This window comes from Hyperolius riggenbachi, chromosome 3, assembly GCF_040937935.1.
Source record: "Hyperolius riggenbachi isolate aHypRig1 chromosome 3, aHypRig1.pri, whole genome shotgun sequence".
Taxonomy (NCBI): Eukaryota; Metazoa; Chordata; class Amphibia; order Anura; family Hyperoliidae; genus Hyperolius; species Hyperolius riggenbachi.
In genome coordinates this window covers 307,080,289-307,102,261 of record NC_090648.1, presented here as the reverse complement: position 1 = coordinate 307,102,261, position 21,973 = coordinate 307,080,289, and the positions used below count along the sequence as shown (strand labels likewise).

Here is a 21,973-nt window from a genome sequence, read left to right as displayed (position 1 = left end):
TTACTTAAAAATATAGGCTTAAGCTAAGTATTGTTTTGTTTGCATACATTTTGCATCACATGTCTTAAAGGTTTCAACGCTGGTTATGCTAGAGATGGATTCCTTTGCATAGTGGGACATATTGTAGTCATCGACAATTTTTCAAAATACTTATAGGTTATTACTGATCTTGATCTAATCTTATTGAATTAATTAATTCTAAAGAGAAAGAACACAGCTGTACAACTTAATGAACAGACAGTAAAGAGGAAGAGCCATCCAGTGGAAATGCAGTATAGCTGCCATCAGAATTTACTGCACTAAGTTTAACACTACTGAAATGAAGAAAAAATAATAATTTCAGAGAACTATTTTTGAATTGTACCAATAGATCTATAAGTGCACAAGTGTATGTAGAAGAGAAAATGATTCGCACAATATCCAAAGTTTAAAGCCTTTATTATGGACGTATCCAGTAAAATGACCAGCAATCACAAATAGCTTATTAATATTTCAGACTAATCTGGTCTTAAGTCATAGTTGTCAGGTAATGGCACCATTCCCAATTTGGGAATAGTGGTATTACCTTACAGCTTTAAAATGTGGACACTGTGAGGACCATTTTCTCCTGTTGTCATAGGACCGGCTGTCCAGGGTCAAGCACTGTCCACGAGAGTGAGCGGTATACCTACTTCTCTACATTGTACAAGTATGCTAACTCAAGCCATTTACTGGCAAGGGTGTCATTGTTAATATAAATAGGTTGTTTATCTGTAAGAGGGAGAGACAGATAAAAAGCAAAAGGATCTGGGGGGAGGCGGGAGGATAAAGTCTCAATATGTAGACAAGATAAGGTAAAAAGACAGTGGGAGCCTAACATTATGGGGGGTGGAGAGGGGGGTGGGGACAGTGTAAAGATTAAGGAGGTTGGTAAAACTTCAAGTAGCCCATTTCGTGTAAACAAAATTGGTAAATGTGTTGGTAAAAATATAAAGTGCATGGTAACCAATGCTCGGAGCCTTGCAAATAAAATAGACGAACTAGAGTTCATTCTGAATGACAAAGGCTATGGCATTGTGGGAGTAACCGAGACATGGATGGATGAAAGCCATGACTGGATAGCTAATTTAAAAGGATACAATGTGTTTAGGAGGGATAGAACAGGGAAATAAGGTGGAGGGGTTTGTCTCTTTGTTAAGAATTCTTTTACAGCTGTCCTCAACGATGAGATGGAGGAAGATTGCGAAGATGTGGAGTCCGTTTGGGTAAATATTCATGGTGGAAATAAAAGTTGCCAATTGCTTATTGGAGTATGCTACAGACCACCTCTTATTAATGAAGCTGCAGAACTGCGATTACTACAGCAGATTGAAAAAGCTGCAAGTAAAAATGAGGTCATAATTATGGGCGACTTCAACTTTCCAGACATTGACTTGGGTATTGAGGCTACCCATTCTGGTAAAAGCAGCAGATTTCTGGCAGCACTACAGGACAATTACTTGACTCAAATAGTAACGGAACCAACTAGGGGGAATGCGTTACTGGATCTGATCATTTCTAATAGACCAGATAATGTATCAAATGTGCAGGTTCAAGAACATTTGGGAAATAGTGATCACAACATGATAACGTTTGATCTGGTGACTGATAGGCCACGGGGCAGCGGGACCACTAAAACTATGAATTTTAGAAAAGCAAAGTTCAATCAAATTAGGCAGGCACTAAGTTTGGTGAACTGGGATAATGTACTACAAGGGAAGGACACTGAAGGGAAATGGCAAGCTTTTAAACTTATTCTCAATCAATATTGTAGTATGTATATCCCATATGGAAACAAAATGTCTAGGAATAAAAAAAGGCCTCTATGGATGAATAGAAAGGTTAGGGATAAAATGAAGAGGAAAAAGAATGCCTATAAGGTCCTAAAACAGGAGGGGACTGAGGCTGCACTAAGCAATTATAAGGAGTGCAATAAAAATTGTAAAAAAGAAATTAGGCTGGCAAAGATCGAAGCTGAAAATCAAATCGCTAGGGATATCAAATCTAACCCAAAAAAGTTTTACAAGTACATCAACTCTAAAAAAAAGAAAGGTTGACTGTATAGGAATCCTAAAGGATGAGGGTGGGAACTCAATGGTGGATGACCAAGGTAAGGCAGAGTTATTAAATGCTTTCTTTGCTTCTGTCTTCACAAAGGAAACAGCACTGTTGCAAATTACAGAGGCAGAAGAGTCTCAATCTTCTAACTGTAATATTAAATACTTAACGCAGGAAGAAGTAAAGGCAAGACTAAATAAATTAAAAATAGACAAGGCACCTGGCCCGGTTGACATGCATCCTCGGGTCCTAAGAGAATTAAGTTCAGTTATAGCTAAGCCCCTTTATCTTATCTTTTGTGACTCTCTTGCAACTAGCAGAGTCCCAGTGGATTGGCGTACAGCCCACGTTTTCCCATTATTTAAGAAGGGCAAAAAATCTGATCCAGGAAATTATAGACCTGTAAGCTTAACATCAGTTGTATGCAAACTATTTGAGGGGTTACTAAGAGATACTATACATGACTTCATAGTAGAAAATAATCTTATTTCTCAGCATCAACATGGGTTTACTAAAGACAGGTCCTGTTTGACTAACATGCTCAGCTTTTATGAGGTAGTGAATGCTAATATGGATATTGGGAATGCTGTAGATGTGATATACTTGGACTTTGCAAAGGCCTTCGACACTGTTCCCCACAGAAGTCTGGTGCAAAAGTTGAGGATGCAAGGACTGGGGAAGAGTTTGTGTGCATGGATAGGGAACTGGCTAATGGACAGAAAACAAACAGTTGTGGTCAATGGATCGTACTCAAAATGGGAGACTGTTAGCAGTGGGGTCCCACAGGGGTCTGTACTGGGTCCAGTGCTCTTCAATTTATTTATTAATGACCTAGTAGATGCAGTAGTGTTGCTATTTTTGCAGATGATACAAAATTGTGCAGAATCATCAACTCTCAGGAAGATAGTGTCATATTGCAACAGGATCTGGATAGGATGGCTACATGGGCACATACATGGCAGATGAAAATCAATGTTGACAAATGTAAAGTCATGCATTTTGGTCGTACCAATGGTCTAGCACCATACAAAATAAATGGGATACAGTTGGGAACATCAAACTTGGAGAAGGACTTAGGAGTACTCATCGACAACAAGTTAAATAATCGTACTCAATGCCAAGCCGCTGCAGCTAAAGCGAACAAAATTTTGGGATGCATTAAAAGGGAAATAAAAACTCGAGATGCTAGCATAATATTGCCCCTGTTTAACTCTCTAGTAAGGCCACATCTGGAATATGGAATTCAATTCTGGGCACCACATTACAAAAAAGATATTGCAGTTTTAGAGCAGGTGCAGAGACGAGCTACAAAATTGATACGTGGGATGGAAGGTCTCGCTTACCAAGAAAGGTTAGATAAACTGGGTCTATTTAGTCTAGAGAAAAGACGCCTTAGAGGAGATCTAATTAACATGTATAAATACATCAGAGGGCAATATAATAGCTTGGCGGATGAGCTTTTTGTCCCTAGGCCTTCTCAAAGGACTAGAGGACATGAGCTGCGCATGGAGGAAAAACGTTTTAGCCATTTATTTAGGAAAGGGTTCTTTACAGTAAGAGTGATTAAGATGTGGAATGCATTGCCACAGGAAGTCGTTATGGCAAACTCTATACCTGCATTTAAAGGGGGCTTAGATGCTTTCCTTGCGTTGAAAGACATCCATGGCTACAATTACTAGGTTATGCCTAATGATGTTGATCCAGGGATTTTATCTGATTGCCATCTGGAGTCAGGAAGGAATTTTTCCCTTTTGGGGCTAATTGGACCATGCCTTGTGGGGGGTTTTTCGCCTTCCTCTGGATCAACAGGGGTATGTGGGGGACGGGCTGGAGTTGTGCTTTGTACTGGTTGAACTCGATGGACGTATGTCTTTTTTCAACCAAAATAACTATGTAACTATATGTAACTATGTAACTCTGGGGTTTTTTCAGTAACACTGCAGTACTCTGTGCACACATTTCTAGTGGGTGCCACAGATCACTGTGCACCTAATTCAGTGACACTGTGTGAGATTTACCTTATGCATGAACTAGTGCATGTGTCTCTGTGTGCTGTGTCCAACTGATTGCATTCACTAAAGAACTGCAGTAGAATATTTCTATAATATATGACGAACTCTGTAAAAAGCCAGCAAACAAAAATATGCATCCTTTGGTGTTAATTTGAAGCTCCCATCACTGCTAACATAATCAGCTGACCACAAGTTCTGAATAGTCTATACATTGAGGTAAGTCAGTGGCAGGAGGTTACTTGAGTGGAACGGTTTCGAGAGAATGGACCTGGCTTTTCAAGCAACATAGAAGAAGACTGCTAGCAACAAAAGAGAGTCAGACTAAAGCAGAAGATCACAGAGGACAACCTAGAGAAAAATTCTGAAGTGTTCTTGCAAGTAGCGGATAATAAAATATTACAATGCCAGCGTAATTTATTTACTTAAATTTTACACACTTCGGTCTAGTTTTTTATGATTCTCAGGAGACCCCTGTATGCATTAGGAGTGCTGTTGTGATTGCTCCAAGTTTGGGCCAATCGGATAACAGTAAAAATGCTCACCTCTTATTGGACCATGGTTTCACATGCCTTCCAGCAGTGGATGTAGGGCTTTGCAAAGACTTTTGTTTTGAAATTGTGAGATAAATTAAAGTCAAGAAAATCCTTAATAAATTAGTTAAAACAGTCAACATTCATGAGTACTGCAGGACTCTTACCTCATCATCTGAATCTCCCAGTTTTCCAAGGTCAATAGAAGGAACTCTGAAACAGAAATATGATGGAGTATAATGGTTAAACAAGAATAAGAGATGTCAACAAAGAGAGATACACGGAATGTACAAGGGATATCCACTAGTGTTTCACTGTCAAGTGCCAGCCACATCACACATTATTCTCTGACCTTTCTAATATCAGCAATGCTTGGCTGTATTTGTTGGTGAGTGATTAACCACTTCACCACTGAGGGGTTTTACCCCTTGAGCACCAGAGCAATTTTCACCTTTCAGCGCTCCTTCCATTCATTTGTCTATAACTTTATCATTACTTATCACAATTAAATGAACTATATCTTGTTTTTTCCGCCACTAATTAGGCTTTCTTTAGGTGGGACATTATGCCAAGAATTATTTTATTCTAAATATGTTTTAATGGGAAAATAGGAAAAATGTGGGAAAAAATTCATTATTTTTCAGTTTTCGGCCATTATAGTTTTTAAATAATGCATGCTACTGTAATTAAAACCCATGAAATGTATTTGCCCATTTGTCCCGGTTATAAAACCGTTTAAATTATGTCCCTATCACAATGTTTGTAGCCAATATTTTATTTGGAAATAAAGGTGCATTTTTTTCCGTTTTGCGTCCATCCCTAATTACAAGCCCATAGTTTATAAAGTAACAGTGTTGTACCCTCCTGACAAAAATATTTAAAAAGTTCAGTCCCTAAGGTAACTATTTATGTATTTTTTTTAATTGTAAATTTTTTTAATTTTTTTTTAATTACAAAAAAAAAAAAAAATGGGGAGTGTGGGAGGTAATGTGAGAAAACGCGGAAGCAGCGCCGCATGCGATCATGGCAAGGCGGCGCATTCCGCGTCCAGCGTGGCCACGGATGTATGTGCTCACGCGTCTTTGTGTTTGCCTGAACGCGGAGGAACCGCCGCATGCGCTGGCGGCATGGCGGCGAATTCCACGTGCAGCACAACAGGCATTTCGCAGCAGGGTTCCGGTGTGGCTGGAAGCTGTAGTCCACACAGGTTCAGAAGGACGCGCGCGCGATGAGATGCAGAACTTCTATGACAGCCAGAAGGGAGTCAGCTGACCAAGCCGGTCAGCTGACGATTCAACCAGTTCCCATTGGTCCAGCACTTAGGGGAGGCGCTGGAGAGCGCTGTGCTATATATACTGGGTGCTGGTCATTCACTGGTTGTCTGCCGTTGCGATCACTATGTGGTAGCACTCAGACCTTGTCTGTATCTGTGTTATTAGACCAGTTTCCAAAGGTGTTGATGGCCAAGGATCTCACACCTTAGTCTAGGAATTCTGTACCATCTGTATATTTGTATTATCTAGTCTAGTTCCTGGAGTGTGAGAATCTTGGAGTTCCCACTCAAGTCTAGGCATTGTTGATTATTTGTTATGACCTTCTGCTTTCCTGACCATTCTTCTGATCTCTGATTGTGTACCTTTGTCATTCTGATACTCTGTTGCTGAACTCAGCTAGTCTCTGGAATCCGCATCTGCCTCCTGTCTCTGTACCTTATCTGTCTGTCTGTTGCCAACCTGGCCTGTCCGACCTCGAGAACTATCTTCCCTGTCTGGAGATAGTTCACCGACCTGTCAGTGACACTTCACCTTTGGTGTCACTCACCTTCTGTCCTTCTCTCTCTCAGCCTTGCTTCTCCCCTTGGGGAGCTGCAGGCTTGTAGAAGGAATCTGTTCCATAGCAGTATCTGTCACTACCTAGCACCCATCTTACGGGTGTGTTCCTCAAAGTATTACTGTTGCACCAAAACACTCTCATCTCTCAGGTGACCAGAAGTTAGTTGATATATCTGATTATCGGTGATACTGCAGATCATCAATAATCAGGTATATTCTGTATTCTCGGTGATACTGCAGATCACCGGTAATCAGATCCTCTCTGTGTTACACCGATCGTTACAGGTAATAAGTTAATTTTTTGTGTATAAGTAATGTATTTGTATGTGAAAAATTCTTTAGGGTGTAGTTTTACTATTTGGCCACAAGATGGCAACAGTAACTTTTTGTTTAATGCGACCTCCAAGCGTCCTTCCGGCTTGGAGGAAGTACTAGGAGGCTGGGAACGTTTTTTTCACAATGATCGCGCTGCTTAGCAGAGAAGCAGCGGATCATTGCGGGGCTTAGACCAACGAACGGGAATGGATTTTCCCGTTTATTGATCTCCGGGCGAGCGGCCGGTGTCGTGTTTACGAGCGGGAGTGCGCGCTAGAGCGAGCGGGAGTGCAGGCAGCGGCGGGAGCGCGGAAAGTACGGATTTCTCCGTCCCTGGGGGTGAAAAAATGGAAAAAGGGACGGAGGAATTCGGGCGAGGGTAAAGTGGTTAAATACATGCTGCATTTGTTATATGTAAAATGAAAAAAGTGAAACATTTATCTTTGCCAGAAGGCAGAGAGGACAGTAGGTCATCAGATACTGCACTGACACATGGCAAGATACACTGTTCAGCTACATTTTGCAGTACAAAAAAAATGTAAAGTGACCGTCTGGTTAAATCGTACATCAACAATGCCTAATGGACAGTTTATATGCTTTTGAACAACACAGTTCCTAAGCAGTTGCAGTACAGCAGTATAAACGTGACTGAAGGGTGCAACTTTTTGAAGACAGATTGCCACCAATTTCTTTGTCAACGTAGTCTGCAGCATACAGTATGTTAAAGTGTCTGCAATAGTGCAGTGTGATTAAAGGAATACTATCGATTCACATATTTTTTTCAATTGACACAGGAATTGTTTGGGAAGTGCTGCTAAGTACTGGTGTATACTTTTTAGTAGCAGCTTCTTTGTTTACTGTTATCAATATACATTCAAACTTTACTGACGCCAAAACTGACGGCTGACTGAGCCATGAGGAGAGGGGAAATTCCCCTCACACTTGATCAGTTAACTCTGTGTAGCTCTGTGTGTGACAGAGAGAAAGCTCCCAACAGCTGCAGCTTCTGTGTCCTGTGTTTCTGACTGACGTGTCTGAAGAGAGCAGAGGAAATGTAACTAATTGTCACAGCTTTTCATACTGTTTTTGCTTTCAGAGTTTGATATGTTTGATATTTGCTTTCTGTAGTCTGATATGCAACTTTGGCCGTGTATTGAAGCAGACACCCCTTCTGCAATTGATTTGCCCCAATATAGCTAAATCCTACCCTCAATAAATTACAGCTTTTGCCTCTGATATTTAACATGAAAAGTAGGAAAATGTTTACACAACTACATAGACATTATTTGCACACTGTCACTTTAGAACACTCGGGTATCGATAGTATTCCTTTAAGTGTGGTTGCAATTTTTCCGTGCCCAGATCACATCCCTCCAAGTGTAAAAGCAGCCTAAGAACAATGGAATTGATGCACGAAAATGCAGTAATATTGCCATACTTTCGTGCATCAACCCCATAAATCATATGAGCACCCTCCTACATGGGAATAAACAAACAAACCATGTGAATCATTCAATGTCTCTGTAAATCACTGCACAGTGTCAGTACTATGTAAATTTATAAGCAAATAGATTTATTAAAAAATAAAAAAAAAACATTTAGGTAGCTTATCTTTTCAGCATCTACCTAAACCTCAAATATCTATTTAAAGGGGTCTTTTAACACTTTGTAAGTGTTCATTTAAAACACTAACCATGGTCACAGTAAATTAAAAAGTTCTCTGTTTTTTCGAAGCTTTCTTGGTATATATAAATGTCTTTGGCTCAAACAGTTACAGCTAGTGAGGGCAATGAAACAAAAGAGAAGCTTTGTAAAATGGTATAAAAATAACTAAACTCAGCAAGCAGCTGATTGTTTTGCCTGGCAAATGTCACCCAGTTCTATGTGTGTAATTGTAAATATGTATACTGTGCAGCAGGAAACTAGCTACTTGAAGCAAGAAAACAATATGTTACAGCAGAGGAGATGAAAGAATGGCACCATGAAAGTCAGCCTAAGTACTTTCCTAAACGGTAATGGTTAGTTAAATGACCCACAAGACTAGGATTGCCTTTTTCTCAGCAAAGTGATGTTTCACATTAAATGTACTTAAATAATTTAAAATGAAACTAATCAATACACTTGCAGTACTGATGTTACAGTAGCTGTATTTTAAAATAAAAGCTTGCAGTCTATACTCTGAGCTTGCTGAAGTGCTAATAAGAGCTACATAGGGATTATAAGGAGTGTAGAGAGAAAATATAAACCAGAACCAGACACAGAAGGAAAAGTTTAAAGCCACATTTTTCAAATAGGGATCAGCACACTCAGTAGTTTATCAGAATAGGTGAGGCATGCAAGCAAGAGGTCACCCCAGTTTAGTCCAGTTCATTGTTTTCCAGCTGTGGCTGGATAATGTCATGGTTAAAGTGGATCCGAGGTGAACTTTTACTCATTGCATAATTGTTTTCCTTTCCTATTGTTTATAGGGCATTCCTCAAGCTAAATACTTTTTTGTTTTTGTTTTAATACTCTAATTCCCTATAAACTAAATAAACAACGCCCACAGGTTTTCAGAGAGCCTTGACAGTAGCAAGGGCTCATGGGAGCTCAGTCTGGGCAGGAGGAGGAGGAGGAGGGGGGATTCGTTTTTTTTTCCACAGGCTGAGTGCTCAAGATACAGATTTAAAAAAAAATACATATATCCAGGCACATTGCCTCTAGTTAGGACATTAAATAAGTTATTAAGGAAAGGGAGGTGCTGAAGGGGGTGTGGCTAGAAAACAGCGAAAATCTATTAACCCTTCGCACTCTCGCATGCAAATGTTCAAACAAATGCATTCACAGATTCACTCATCCAGGCACAACTGTTATCCCTACAGCTAAGTTAAAAGCCGGGGTTTTAGTTCACAGAAGAATGCATTCTTATGCTTAGTCACCTATACTGCGCAGAAGTACCCAGGTAAACATAGGTGTCCTAACTCTGGCCCTGTAACATGCATAGTGCAGACATGCAAACACATTCATTGCATCAAACCTATCAATGGATTAGGAGCACACATCCTGACATCCTCTCCTGGGACAGACAGTGCATCTTACCAATCGCACAAGGGAGCTAACGTTATGTGTCCATGTGCACCATGCACATACACCAGCATAAGCTGTGTGCATGCTGACAAACACATACAGGGGAAGGAGGGAGTGCACTGAATTAGACCCTAGCCACAGGGGTCAGTAACAAGAAAAAAAATACATATATCCAGGCACATCGCCTCTAGTTAGGACATTAAATAAGTTATTAAGGAAAAAGAGGTGCTGAAGGGGGTGTGGCTTGAAAACAGCGAAAATCTATTAACCCTTCGCACTCTCGCATGCAAATGTTCAAACAAATGCATTCACAGATTCACTCATCCAGGCACAACTGTTATCCCTACAGCTAAGTTAAAAGCCGGGGTTTTAGTTCACAGAAGACTGCATTCTTATGCTTAGTCACCTATACTGCGCAGAAGTACCCAAGTAAACATAGGTGTCCTTCCCCTGTATGTGTTTGTCAGCATGCACACAGCTTATGCTGGTGTATGTGCATGGTGCACATGGACACATAACGTTAGCTCCCTTGTGCTATTGGTAAGATGCACTGTCTGTCCCAGGAGAGGAAGTTAGGATGTGTGCTCCTAATCCATTGAAAGGTTTGATGCAATGAATGTGTATGCATGTCTGCACTATGCATGTTACAGGGCCAGAGTTAGGACACCTATGTTTACCTGGGTACTTCTGCGCAGTATAGGTGACTAAGCATAAGAATGCAGTCTTCTGTGAACTAAAACCCCGGCTTTTAACTTAGCTGTAGGGATAACAGTTGTGCCTGGATGAGTGAATCTGTGAATGCATTTGTTTGAACATTTGCATGCGAGAGTGCGAAGGGTTAATAGATTTTCGCAAGCTACAGATAAGCCTGCCTCTGTGTAATGTTTACAAACAACATGGCTGCCTGTCATTGTATCACAAGAAGAAATAATCATTTTCTATTAAAGCTGTTTGCAGCTAGATTTGCTGTGTAAACTATCTAAACTTTACATAATATATATAGACAAGTTACTTGTTATAGTTAGTTTTTCATCTCGGATCCACTTTAAGGGCTTTGTGATGCTTAAGGTCCTTTATTTTCATTAATGATGTTTTTGTTAGTGATGTTTTTGCACCCCAAGAGGCATGTACTACTGTTCTTTAAAGTGAACCGAGCACCTTTTTTTCACTCAGGACATTTCTATAGCACATGAAAAATGTATGCCGACTATCTGTTTCATTATTAAAATAAACTTTAATTTTACCTTGTATTTTACATTCAAAGTTGTTAAATTGGCCTGTTTGAGCAGACCTGCCGACCGTCCCCATCCGCAGAAAGTTTAGTAACCTGTAATTGTTTTATTGTGTTTTATTGAGCTAATTACCAAGAGGTAAACCATGCCTTTCATCAGCAAAGAGGGTGAATAATTAGGAGTGTGTTTTCAAAGCCATGCTTTGAAAACACACTCCTAATTATTCACCCTCTTTGCTGATGAAAGGCATGGTTTACCTCTTGGTAATTAGCTTCAATAAAACAATTAGAGGTTACTGAACTTTCTGCGGATGGGGACGGTCGGCAGGTCTGCTCAAACAGGCCAATTTAACAACTTTGAATGTAAAATACAAGGTAAAATTAAAGTTTATTTTAATAATGAAACAGATAGTCGGCATACATTTTTCATGTGCTATAGAAATGTCCTGAGTGAAAAAAAGGTGCTCGGTTCACTTTAAAGTTCTAATGTTAGCAGAATAGGCACAGAATAAATGTACCTACAAACATCAACGTTTAAGTGACAAAAGGACCCTTGAGAGCACTATATAACTCATGTTAGGTATTGCATTGATGTATCTGTGCCTAAACGTCAATAAAGCAACTACTACAAGGCACAGTAGTTGCATTTAGCTGTCTGCCGGAATGGCCCATTGATGAAACAATTAAGCCTAAAAGCTAAATAAGAGTACTGTGCCGCTCACAATAAGTATTGCCTTAATATAGGTGTCTAAACATCAATAGAAGCAGTTATACAGCACTCTCATTTAGCACTGGCATTAATGTTGCATACAGACATTAATGCCACTGACATAGCAGACCAGGGTTCACGTAGAATTTAAATGTTGGTAAAGGTGAAAGAGGATTATCCCATTATTCAAACAATTTTCATATCTGATGCAGCCATTCCAGAAAAATTCCCTTTGGAACAGTTACATGACCCGGATATCTGTGCACAAATGATGGAGCTTCCAAGAATTTGGGAGTTGGTCCCCGAGCATATAGGCTGATCACCTGACGCTGCCTATCTTCTCCATATGCAGCTGAAAGTTTAAAGGATACCAGAGCTGAAATCAGTATGAGAAACGGGGGGAGCAGGCATGTATGGTGAGCTTTCCTGATGCTCATCACTCCCCCGTTCTCCATTCTACCCCTCCATTGCCTCTAAATGCTCTGCGGCACCCTTTTATGGGTCACCTGGGACGTGCATCACTGCGCCTGCGCTGGTCCGGCACCATGTGTCCTACAGTGTGCGATCGCAAGCTCTTTACACATGCGCGTGATGTCCCGATGACGTCATGCGCATAGCACTCCTGGCCGCACACTGTAGGATGTGCACCGCCAGGCCAGCGCAGGCGCAGTGATGTCTGACTCAGGTAACCCAGAAGAGGGTGCCGGAGGGCATTTAGAGGCAGTGGAGGGGCAGAATGGCAGCAGTGAGCATCAGGACAGCTCATCATACATGCCTGCTCCCCCCGTTTCTCATACTGATTTTGGCTCTGGTATCCTTTAAAGCATGGCCCTACCGCTTGCTATGAGATCAGCTGCTCCTGATTTTATTGCCTGAAGAAGTGGGTTGTGACCCACAAAATGCGTTGCAACTTTGGAGTACTTAAATTTTTTTTTTTTATGATAATACCTTACTGACTCTTCAATTGATAGGTAAGTGTTTCTTCCCCTTGTTTTTATCCTTTTAATATACATATGCAGTAACTGCATTGCAAGTGTTCTGGCTGGCCCAGCTGTCACTTCTCCCATTCTTCCCTTGCCTGTCATAGGTAGCTACAGGAGTAGTAGGTAGCCAGAGGTACCCTCAGTATTAAGTAGCTTGTGGTGCCCTCAACTGAAGGGAGATCTTGACAGAGGAATACCAAGAGCTGGGTGAGTAACCTGTAATTTATTCTCTGCCCGGGCCTATATATATAGGAAAGGAGAGACGCACTGGGGGAGGACAGTGAGCCACCTTTCCATCATCAGGCACCTGCAGGCAAGCGCCTACAGTGCCTTATGGTAAATCCGGCCCTGTTTACAGGTGCTAAACACTGACCACCAATAATATGAGGGGACATGCTACCCTATTATGTTTTGTGGGCACTATATTGGGGGCATGCTGCCCTAATTGTTAATTGGGGGCACACTACCTAAATATGTTTGGAAGTAAACTGACTAGTAATGTTTTGGAGCACACTGTCAGATCATGTTTTAGGAACACTATATTTTGAGGACACACTGTGTCTGCATAGTTATGTTTAGGCATACCAGCAGTCTAAGAGCTCAAACCCACTAGCAGCCTTTTCTAAGCGCTAGTGATTTGAAAAAGCTCTTGCTAATGTAGTGCAATGGGGTATTTTTATAAAATCACATCGCTCAAGTGGGATCACACACATAGCATTACATTAGCAAGAGCTTTTCAAATCACAAAGTGCTCAGAAAAGCGCTCCTAGTGGGTTCCAGGCCTAATTATGTTATGCTAAGTTTTGTTGTTTAGGAGAACATTCTGCCTAATTTGTTGAGGTGAGGTATACGCTGCCTATTATGTTGTTATAGAGGACACACTGATTCTTTTTGTTGTTTGAAAGAAATATGCTGCCAAATTATGTTATTGGGCAGTTACATGCTGCATCATTGTGTTGTGGGGAATATGTAGCCTAATTATGCTGTTTGGAGATACATGATGCCTATTGATGTTCTAGCAATGGTTATTGTAGAAAACAGTTCAAATGTTTTAACATGCTGACTATTCATATGGTATTTAGAACATAATTGCCTATTTGAGGAAATAGGGTTTTGTCCAAAGTTCTGAGGAGGAGGGTGCCACTGATTTCTAGTTACACCCCTGCTAGGGTCAAATATGTTATTTGGTCATGCCTTTTACACCTCCATTGGTGTCTAGAGATGCCCTGGAACTTCTGGGACCCTAGCCACATCCCTGATAAAAAAGCATGGGATATTTTCCACCATGGGAACACAAATTTTAGCTGACAGAAGCATTCCTCACTCTTCTTCACTCTAAGCAAAAATTAACTATGAAACAATTACATGTACTTACTCCTGAGGTCGTGCATCTCCAACTTGTGACTGTGATCGCCAACCCTGAAACAATGAAGAACTGTTAAGGTCCTACTAACATTTAAAAACAATTAAATAATTGGACTAGGGATGACTAGTCCAGCACTGCCATACACCCCTTTCTGCACTTTATTGCTGCCTGGTATCTTCCTTTAAAACTCCTCTTTACACACATACCTAACCATGCCATCATACAGTTTAGTTAGCAGAGTGCCCACGTTATCTTTTTGTATGAAAATATGCTGCTGCCGCTATAAATCCTACCCCAACTGCTTATACAATCTGAATGAACAGACCTCAAGGTGTTAACTGTAAGATTAGTGGTCAGGACTGCTGCTAATGCCTGGTACAGGATCATACAGTTGTCAATGTAAAGGAGCAAAGTACTTTCTCACTGAAGATAAGAGAAGACAAATAACATTTATACTGCACTTTTCTCCTAGCAGACTCAAAGCGCCAGAGCTGCAGCCACTAGGACTGGGCAGTGGCAATGTTAGGGAATCTTGTCCAAGGTCTACTACTGAACAGGTGCTAGCTTCGTAAACAGGCAGAACCGAGATTCGAACCTTGGTCTCCTGTGGCAGAGGCAGAGCCCTTAACCAGTAGACTATCCACTATCCAGAGACTGCAGCCTATTGAAATAGACATCTGTGCTGCAAGAAGTGGCTGGTAAAGGGGTAAAGGTAAAGTACAGACTGATACTGTAACAGACGTTTGCTTCCTTTTTTTAAACCCTGAGAATTTTAAGTAAAAAAAAAAAATCTAATTTCATTTTTTTGATCAGAAAAACTGAATTTCCTGAGGGGCCATTCACACTGGGGTGGTGTGGCGCGGCAAATTGCTGCACTGCTACCACAGCCTTATGAAAGTTTATAGGAAAGTTCACACGTCCCACACTGCGGAACACTGCGCCGGAAGCGCCCTATCTAATGCGAGCGCATACCTACGTTACCACACGACTCCAGCGGCAACCTGCGTTGGACCGAAAGTCATGTAAGTCGATAGTAACCTGTGAACATTTACAAAAAAGCGACGCAGTTATCTGCGTCGCGCATGCGCAGTAGCATATTTTAGAAATACGCTTCTGCACACGTAATCGCTTTGCCGGCAGGAAATGAACGTCACTTCCTGTTTGGCCAGATGCCAGACAGGGAATAGCGTGTACTAAGTATTCCCTGAAGGCCTGTTTTTGGTGTTGCGGTGCGGTGCATTGGGCGTGCCGCACCACAACGCTAACGCCAGTTTGCAGTGTGAAAGGGACCTTGTTTAATCTTTTCACCTATTGGCCATGGTGGAAAATTCTAATCAATCTTTAAAAAAACTGAATAGTGTATTGGTTTGATGATTTTTCAAACAATACAATCAATCAAGAAAATTGATTGAATTTAAAAGATTGAAAGAAAAAAATTTAAGATACATGGACAACTTTAACCCATTAGTATCATCAAACAAAATATTTAGTTTGAAGATTTTAAACTCAGCCAGAAGAACTCGTTGTTCTACCTAATAAGGTCATGCAGAGCGGGTGGCAGGGAGCAGTTATAGTTAACTGTTCCGGGCGCAGGACCAGCTCTTCCTCCTCCCCCATCCGCAGCGCTGCACTCCCGGCATCATTTTCAGACTTCAGAGGCTCAGAACATAGTGTTAGCAGTGTAGCGCCATCGAGTGGTGGAAGAGGGGTAATGGAAGAGACTCTTCAGCGCCATGAGTGGATGAAGAGAGGAAGCCGGTCCAGCGTCTACAACCGGTAACTATAAAAGCTCCCTGCGCCGCTCTGAACATCCAGCCAGGCTGGGGAAAGTACACTTCCCCAGATGTAGAAAAAATTCAGTCCTGCAGCAGCCACATAAAGTTCTACTTTATGTGCCCGCTAAAATGTTAAGAAAGTGTCACACTGAGGTGTTTTGTTGCACATCCTGTAAATACAGAACCGCAATGGAAGGGAAAAGTTGCTTCATGTGTTACGCTGAGATGCAACGCATACAGGGAAGCATCGAGTATATATAATATATGCTTCACCGCACCTGTAAACATGCCTGTCGTCTGGTACTGCACAGAATGCCTCGCATTGCTTTAATGGATTCCGCCGCAGCATATAACTAAAGTGCTGCTATGATCGTACCCTTACAACATCATGTTTGCGATGTAATTATATTGTCTGACGTAACGCAATGTGTCAGTGTGAAAGAAGCCTTATGGAGATCTCTCAGTCTGATAACATTAAAAACCTGATTCCTTGGTGCATATCCAGTTCATCCAGTCTTATTTAGTTTATTTAGCATGTACAGTATGTATGCTACATAACAGTGCTATAGATTGTCTCCAGTATTCTTTTCCCATCAGAAGGCTGGAAAGCAAAACACTCAATCAAAATGTTCCACTCCAAATGCTTTACCTAATATAACCCTGTGATTACTTCCCATTTTAATTTGCTTTATCTAAACACCACAATACATCTCCCCTTACCACATTTTTAACAGAACTATTTTGCATACTGTATTCTAAGAAATACTTTTAGTACCTTGGCAACAGGAGATCCGGACATGAGATGGGCGTGAGCTCTGGGAGAGGCTGAGACTCCTTTTATCTCCAGATTCATTCTGAGAAGGAAACAATGTTAGTATCAATAGCTTTTTTCAGTAACTGCCTAGAGTGCCACTTAGCAAGCTCACACTATTTTCCATTATTTTATTTTCCAAATCCCAAAAAAATGATAGCGATCAGCAAATTGTGGATGCAGATATCGTGTAGCAGATGGAGTTTGCAACATTCACATATACAGTAACTGTGATGTTGTAAACATCCTATATATTTTACATTTTTAGGTAAGCAAGCTTATGTTTCAAGAGGAGCTGATCGAATTCCTTTTTCTGAGCTATAGTGCAGTTACACTTTAGTAATCTTTTACACCTGTAGTCTGCGTCATTCTGTGTTAGGCGTCCCCACCACATCCCCGCCGCAAGGGCAATGCAAGTCTATGGAGACGTGCACACTTAAAGGAAACCTGCAATCAATCATAAGAAAGATTTTATACTTACCCTTTTATGCTTCTGAGCACCGATGTGCCCCTTGCTGTCCTCCCGGGTATCCGCAATCAGCCCCGGCTTGGTCGCGCCAGTCGGGCTCTTCTGACCCTGACTGATGCGACTGAGCCAAATAATGAGGCTGATTGCGGCTGAACGCAGGCACTCGGGAGGACGGCGAGAAACGCAGCGGTGCTTTTGGGCCTGGAGGAAGCCCCGTGTAAGTATAAAATCTTTCTTATTACTGATCTCAGGTACACTTTAATGCAGTGCGACAGAAGTATCAAAAACCACCGCATTACCGACACAAGGTCTGCAGTAAGTTGCCATATGATCCATGCCTTCCGACCATCAGAGTGGACACTACACTGTCCGCTCCCGCTGGAGTGAACAGTTTAGTGGAATGGAGGAAATGGCAGCGCTTTCAAAAATAAGCTGCACCCGAATTGACCACTTGCGTAGTGTAGAGCCCAAACATAGGCAACTTACACAACTTGCATTCAAAACAGATGGAGCAAAGGAGGATGTTGGCTTAATAAACAGCCCTGTGCACAGATTGTTCAATACTAGACTCTTCCACAATGATGACATGTTCTCTCGGAAGAGACCTAACACTAACTGACAATTAAACGTCGTTAAAACCTAGGGCTGATAGCCCATAAATGGTCTACACGTTTTTTCTAAAGAATTGCAAGAAATTGGCAGCACTCCTAGGCTGCAAATAAAATCTCTGATAGGAAGTGATTTGATTCCCACCACACACAGCACATAGATTTTGCATCAAACCACAGCGTTGCACTGTTCGATGCAGTGTGATGCGATGCAATGAGCCACTGATTGACCACCACTCCTACATTGCAACCAATCAAACTAAATCTTCAACCTGGTATGATCGATACTTTTGATCGATTATAGGTCAAAATAGATCAGAAATTGATTAAAAAATTCATTTTAAGAAAAGACAATGACGTTCATCTCTAAAAGAAGTGGATTGGTTAGTCATTTTTTGAAAATGACATGTTGCAGAGTTGACTCTTCTACAAATATCTGGGCACTGGCTGTAAGAAGTACAGTATCTAAACCGGTACACTAAGTGAAGTGTGGCAAATTAAAACAGCAGCTACAGCATATAACTTTGAGTCATATGATTTTAATGTATGCCCATTATTTGTTCTAACTCACAATCCGTTGCGACCGCACCTATCTTTCACTGTGTGACACTTGCGCTGTATAGCTTCTATCTGTACCCATATCCACTTTTGCCCTGGAACCCGCTGCATCTGCCGTAGGGCAAGAATATAGTTGGACAATCTCAGGGGATCATGGAGTTTACCAAACTTGTCACTATGCCTGAGCATGATTTCACCTCTAATATTATGTCAGCTAATGACCCAAAGAAAATGGTGTTAAAAACCACACAGGCTTGCATAGCTCCCAACTGCCCCTTTTTTAGAGGAACAATCTCTCTTTGGTAACCAAATCCCTCTGTCCCTCTTTCATCCTCATTTCTTGCTCTTTCATGACTAATGTCACGTGTATAGGTATTTTTCTCTTTAAAAAATGTTTCAAAACGTTATACCATCCTTAAAGGGAAGGTCCAAGTAAAATAAAAAAATAAGTTTCACTTACCTGGGGCTTCTACCAGCCCCATGCAGCCATCCTGTGCCCTTGTAGTCACTCACTGCTGCTCTAGTCCCCCGCTGGCAGCTTGCCGACCTCGGAGGTCGGTGGGCCGTATTGCGTACATTTTTACGCATTCCCGCTAGTGCAGGAACATTAACACATACATTTATACGCATTACTGGTTCAATGCGTAAAAATGTACGTATTGAACCAGTAGCGCATAAAAATGTATTGGTTAATGTTCCTGCACTAGCGGGAATGCGTAAAAATGTACGCAATGCATCCCGCCGACCTCCGAGGTCGGCAAGCTGCCAGCGGGGAACTGGAGCAGCAGTGAGTGACTATGAGGGCACAGGATGGCTGCATGGGGCTGGTAGAAGCCCCAGGTAAGTGAAACTCATTTTTTTTATTTTGCTTGGACATTCCTTTTAAAGTGTACCCAAGGCAAACCTCGGTTCAAAAGTAAAATACTTACCTAAGCAGAGGGAAGCCTCTGCATCCTGTAGAGGCTTCCCATTTCATCCTCTAGTGCACTGTTGACGAGCACGGACCCCTCAAAAGAATCCGACAAGCTCTAGTCAGATTTGAAGCTCGCAACCACGCTTCTCTTCAAGCACAAGAACGGCTGTACTGTGCCTGCATGGCTGCGACTGTGCAGTAAGCCACAAGCGTGCACAAGCGGATCCGGCTTACTGCGCCCGTGCATTTGATTACGGCCATGCTTGCAGGGGTGCAGTGCGGATGCTCTCATGCAAAAAGAGGAGTGCAGTCATGATATTCAGGAGGGTCCCGGGCAGATGCGGACGATGAGTTGGGAAGCCTCACCTCAGGTTCTTTTTCAATAATTAATATGTTTCATTTTTACAAACATCAATATAAAGGAAAACTAATGATAGAAAGAACCTGAGTAGTTCAAATTATAAAGCAATGCCTTTTACTCATAAATGCTTTGTGGTATGCATTACTAGGGGTGAGGCAGGGCATGAATAGAGGTGTGGATTGGCAGTGATTAGAGTGGTGACAGTGGCATAGCTTAAATATGTCCTTGTCATCTCAAAAAGTTGGGAGTCATGCAGTATGGTATGTAGTATGTATTATATCTGCCTCACCACTGCATGGTTTTCACATAAATATCCTGCAAGTTATGTGTGCACCCTATTTGACTACTGTGCCCCTCTAAAAAACAGATCCTCAGGTGTTTAGTGTTTGGATATGCTGTTAAATATTATTTGGTCACATGCACGTCTTGCCATGTAAAGTGAACCCACAGGAACTTGGACATACTCAGTGCTGGTTCTCTCATGAAGCAAGGTGAAACATTTGCATCAGGCGCAGAGATCACAGGGGCAACATTTTTGTACTGTGTTTACACTAACAGCATGCAGTCAGTGTAGGAGGAGAAGCAAGAGGAGAGCGAGGTGAAGAGGTCATCATTGGGGAAAAGCAGTTTGTTGAGCTTTGTTAGGAGTCTGACAGTGATTGAGGAGGGGGGAGGCAGGAGAGCAGCAGAGTTTCATTTGACTTGCACATCATAAGCGAGGAGGTGGCAATGCTGTTCTGTCTGAGGAGGAATGGAGAGGCTGAGAGTAAGCAGTTTGTTTGTCATAGACTCACAGCCAGCAAGTGTGCTATTGTGTAGAGCTGCAGCATGTCATATGAGAACATTAAATGAAGCAGAGTAAATTGACGGGTGCTGTGCGATCACTCCAAATTGGCGGGGGGGGGGCGCATCTTCAAAAGTTTGCCTCAGGCAGAAAAAAGTCTAGAACTGGCCCTGGACATACTTATGAAATGGTGATCAGGAAATGGCCTAAAGGTGGCGATACATCTAGCAATTTTGTGGCCGGATCAAGCATCCAATTTGATAATGTTATCAAAGCTGATGAAAATTAGTGCCGCACCATGTCCACCTGATCGATTATTTGAATGATTTTGGGTGGAAATTGCCAATGCCACACAGCACATGGTGGCGCTCACGGTAGCGGCGGACATGGGGGTGATGGCAGATGTAGTTGGGAGTCTTGCCTACAGAAATTTACACTGCATGGGCCCCAGGAGGGACATTTTACATTTGGTGTGCAGCCAGGTGAGAGGTGTCACTAGGATTTTGGATAGATTTTGGAAATCAGTCTGTGGTGTATAGGCAGGCAACAGATCTTTCTCAGATTAGATCAGAGAGAGTCCTGTCTCATAGTCGATCTGCCCATCATACATCGCCTAATGTATGGGCACCTTAGGGCCGGTTTTACTTCTGAGACTAGTGTTTTGCGATGCTCCACCTCCTTGCATCACATTGCAAAGCCAAAAAATCGATTCATATGACCCTGCGGCAGAGTGCGTCAACAGGGTCCTATACATAGCAACGCCCCTCGCCCAATGACGTACTCCCTGCTGGACAGGAAGTACGTCACTGGGATTCCCGGCTTTCCAATCGTATTTGCGTTGTTCCGAGCACGCACGCTGCACCGCTGCCACCAATTAATTTATTTTTTTTCGTTGCCAACTGACTTCCATTCAGTCGCTGCGGAAGCCACCACGGTAACACGCTATTGACATTGTGATCATTGGCGAATGAGAAGCTTCCAGCACAACGCAACACGGTTAGCATACTGGGGTCTCATACACTTTCTTTGCTGTTGTGTTACCCTGCATGCAGAAAGGGTAACACAATGCAAAAAAAATTGTATACCTGTAAAAGGGACCTTAAAGTCTGCAAAAGGGTTATCTTGTGTATATGAGCCCTTTAAATACTGGTTGGGCCTAATTCCTCCACTAGTTTAGTGATTTGCACAAGGGTTATTATTACATTGCAGTCACCCGAGAGCTCACTCACCTAAGCCACTTCACTCCAGATCACTGACCTGCGAACGGGTGAGTCAAACTACTCCCAAAATAAAATAACTCAAGGCAAGAAACAGACTGAGCTCCCTCTATGGTTAGTCACCATAGAAACCACATGCGACACAGGGGGAGTGTTTGCGTTCCAGCGTGAAACACCCAGCGACAGCATGGATTGGCTAGCAAGTAGAATGTTACACCAGCATTACGTCACTTACACCGACTCCATATGTTGAGGAGCTTTAATATGCGGTAAAAGATTGTGCAATGGAGGAGAAGCAATGAGTGTTATCATCGGGGCGCACACTAGGTTATTGTCAATGGTAATTTGTAATTTGTA

General features: G+C 42.0%; 1 protein-coding gene across 7 annotated transcripts in view; it reads right to left on the bottom strand.

Moving 5' to 3' along the window:
- Positions 1-21,973, bottom strand: part of CAPS2 (calcyphosine 2) — a 158,932-nt gene that overhangs the window by 126,300 nt on the left and 10,659 nt on the right. For 2 of the 7 annotated variants that reach the window (XM_068276654.1, XM_068276657.1), the window contains exons 1-4: positions 21,629-21,939; positions 16,671-16,749; positions 14,130-14,173; positions 4,786-4,831 (exon numbers count right to left, since the gene is read on the bottom strand). In XM_068276654.1, coding sequence (XP_068132755.1) covers positions 4,786-4,831; positions 14,130-14,173; positions 16,671-16,748 — 168 coding nt within the window. In that variant the 5' untranslated portion in view covers position 16,749; positions 21,629-21,939. Of the gene's footprint in view, positions 1-4,785; positions 4,832-14,129; positions 14,174-16,670; positions 16,750-21,628; positions 21,942-21,973 lie in introns of those variants that run through there. The other 5 variants (XR_011030429.1, XM_068276660.1, XM_068276656.1 and 2 more) reach the window with 5 other exon arrangements.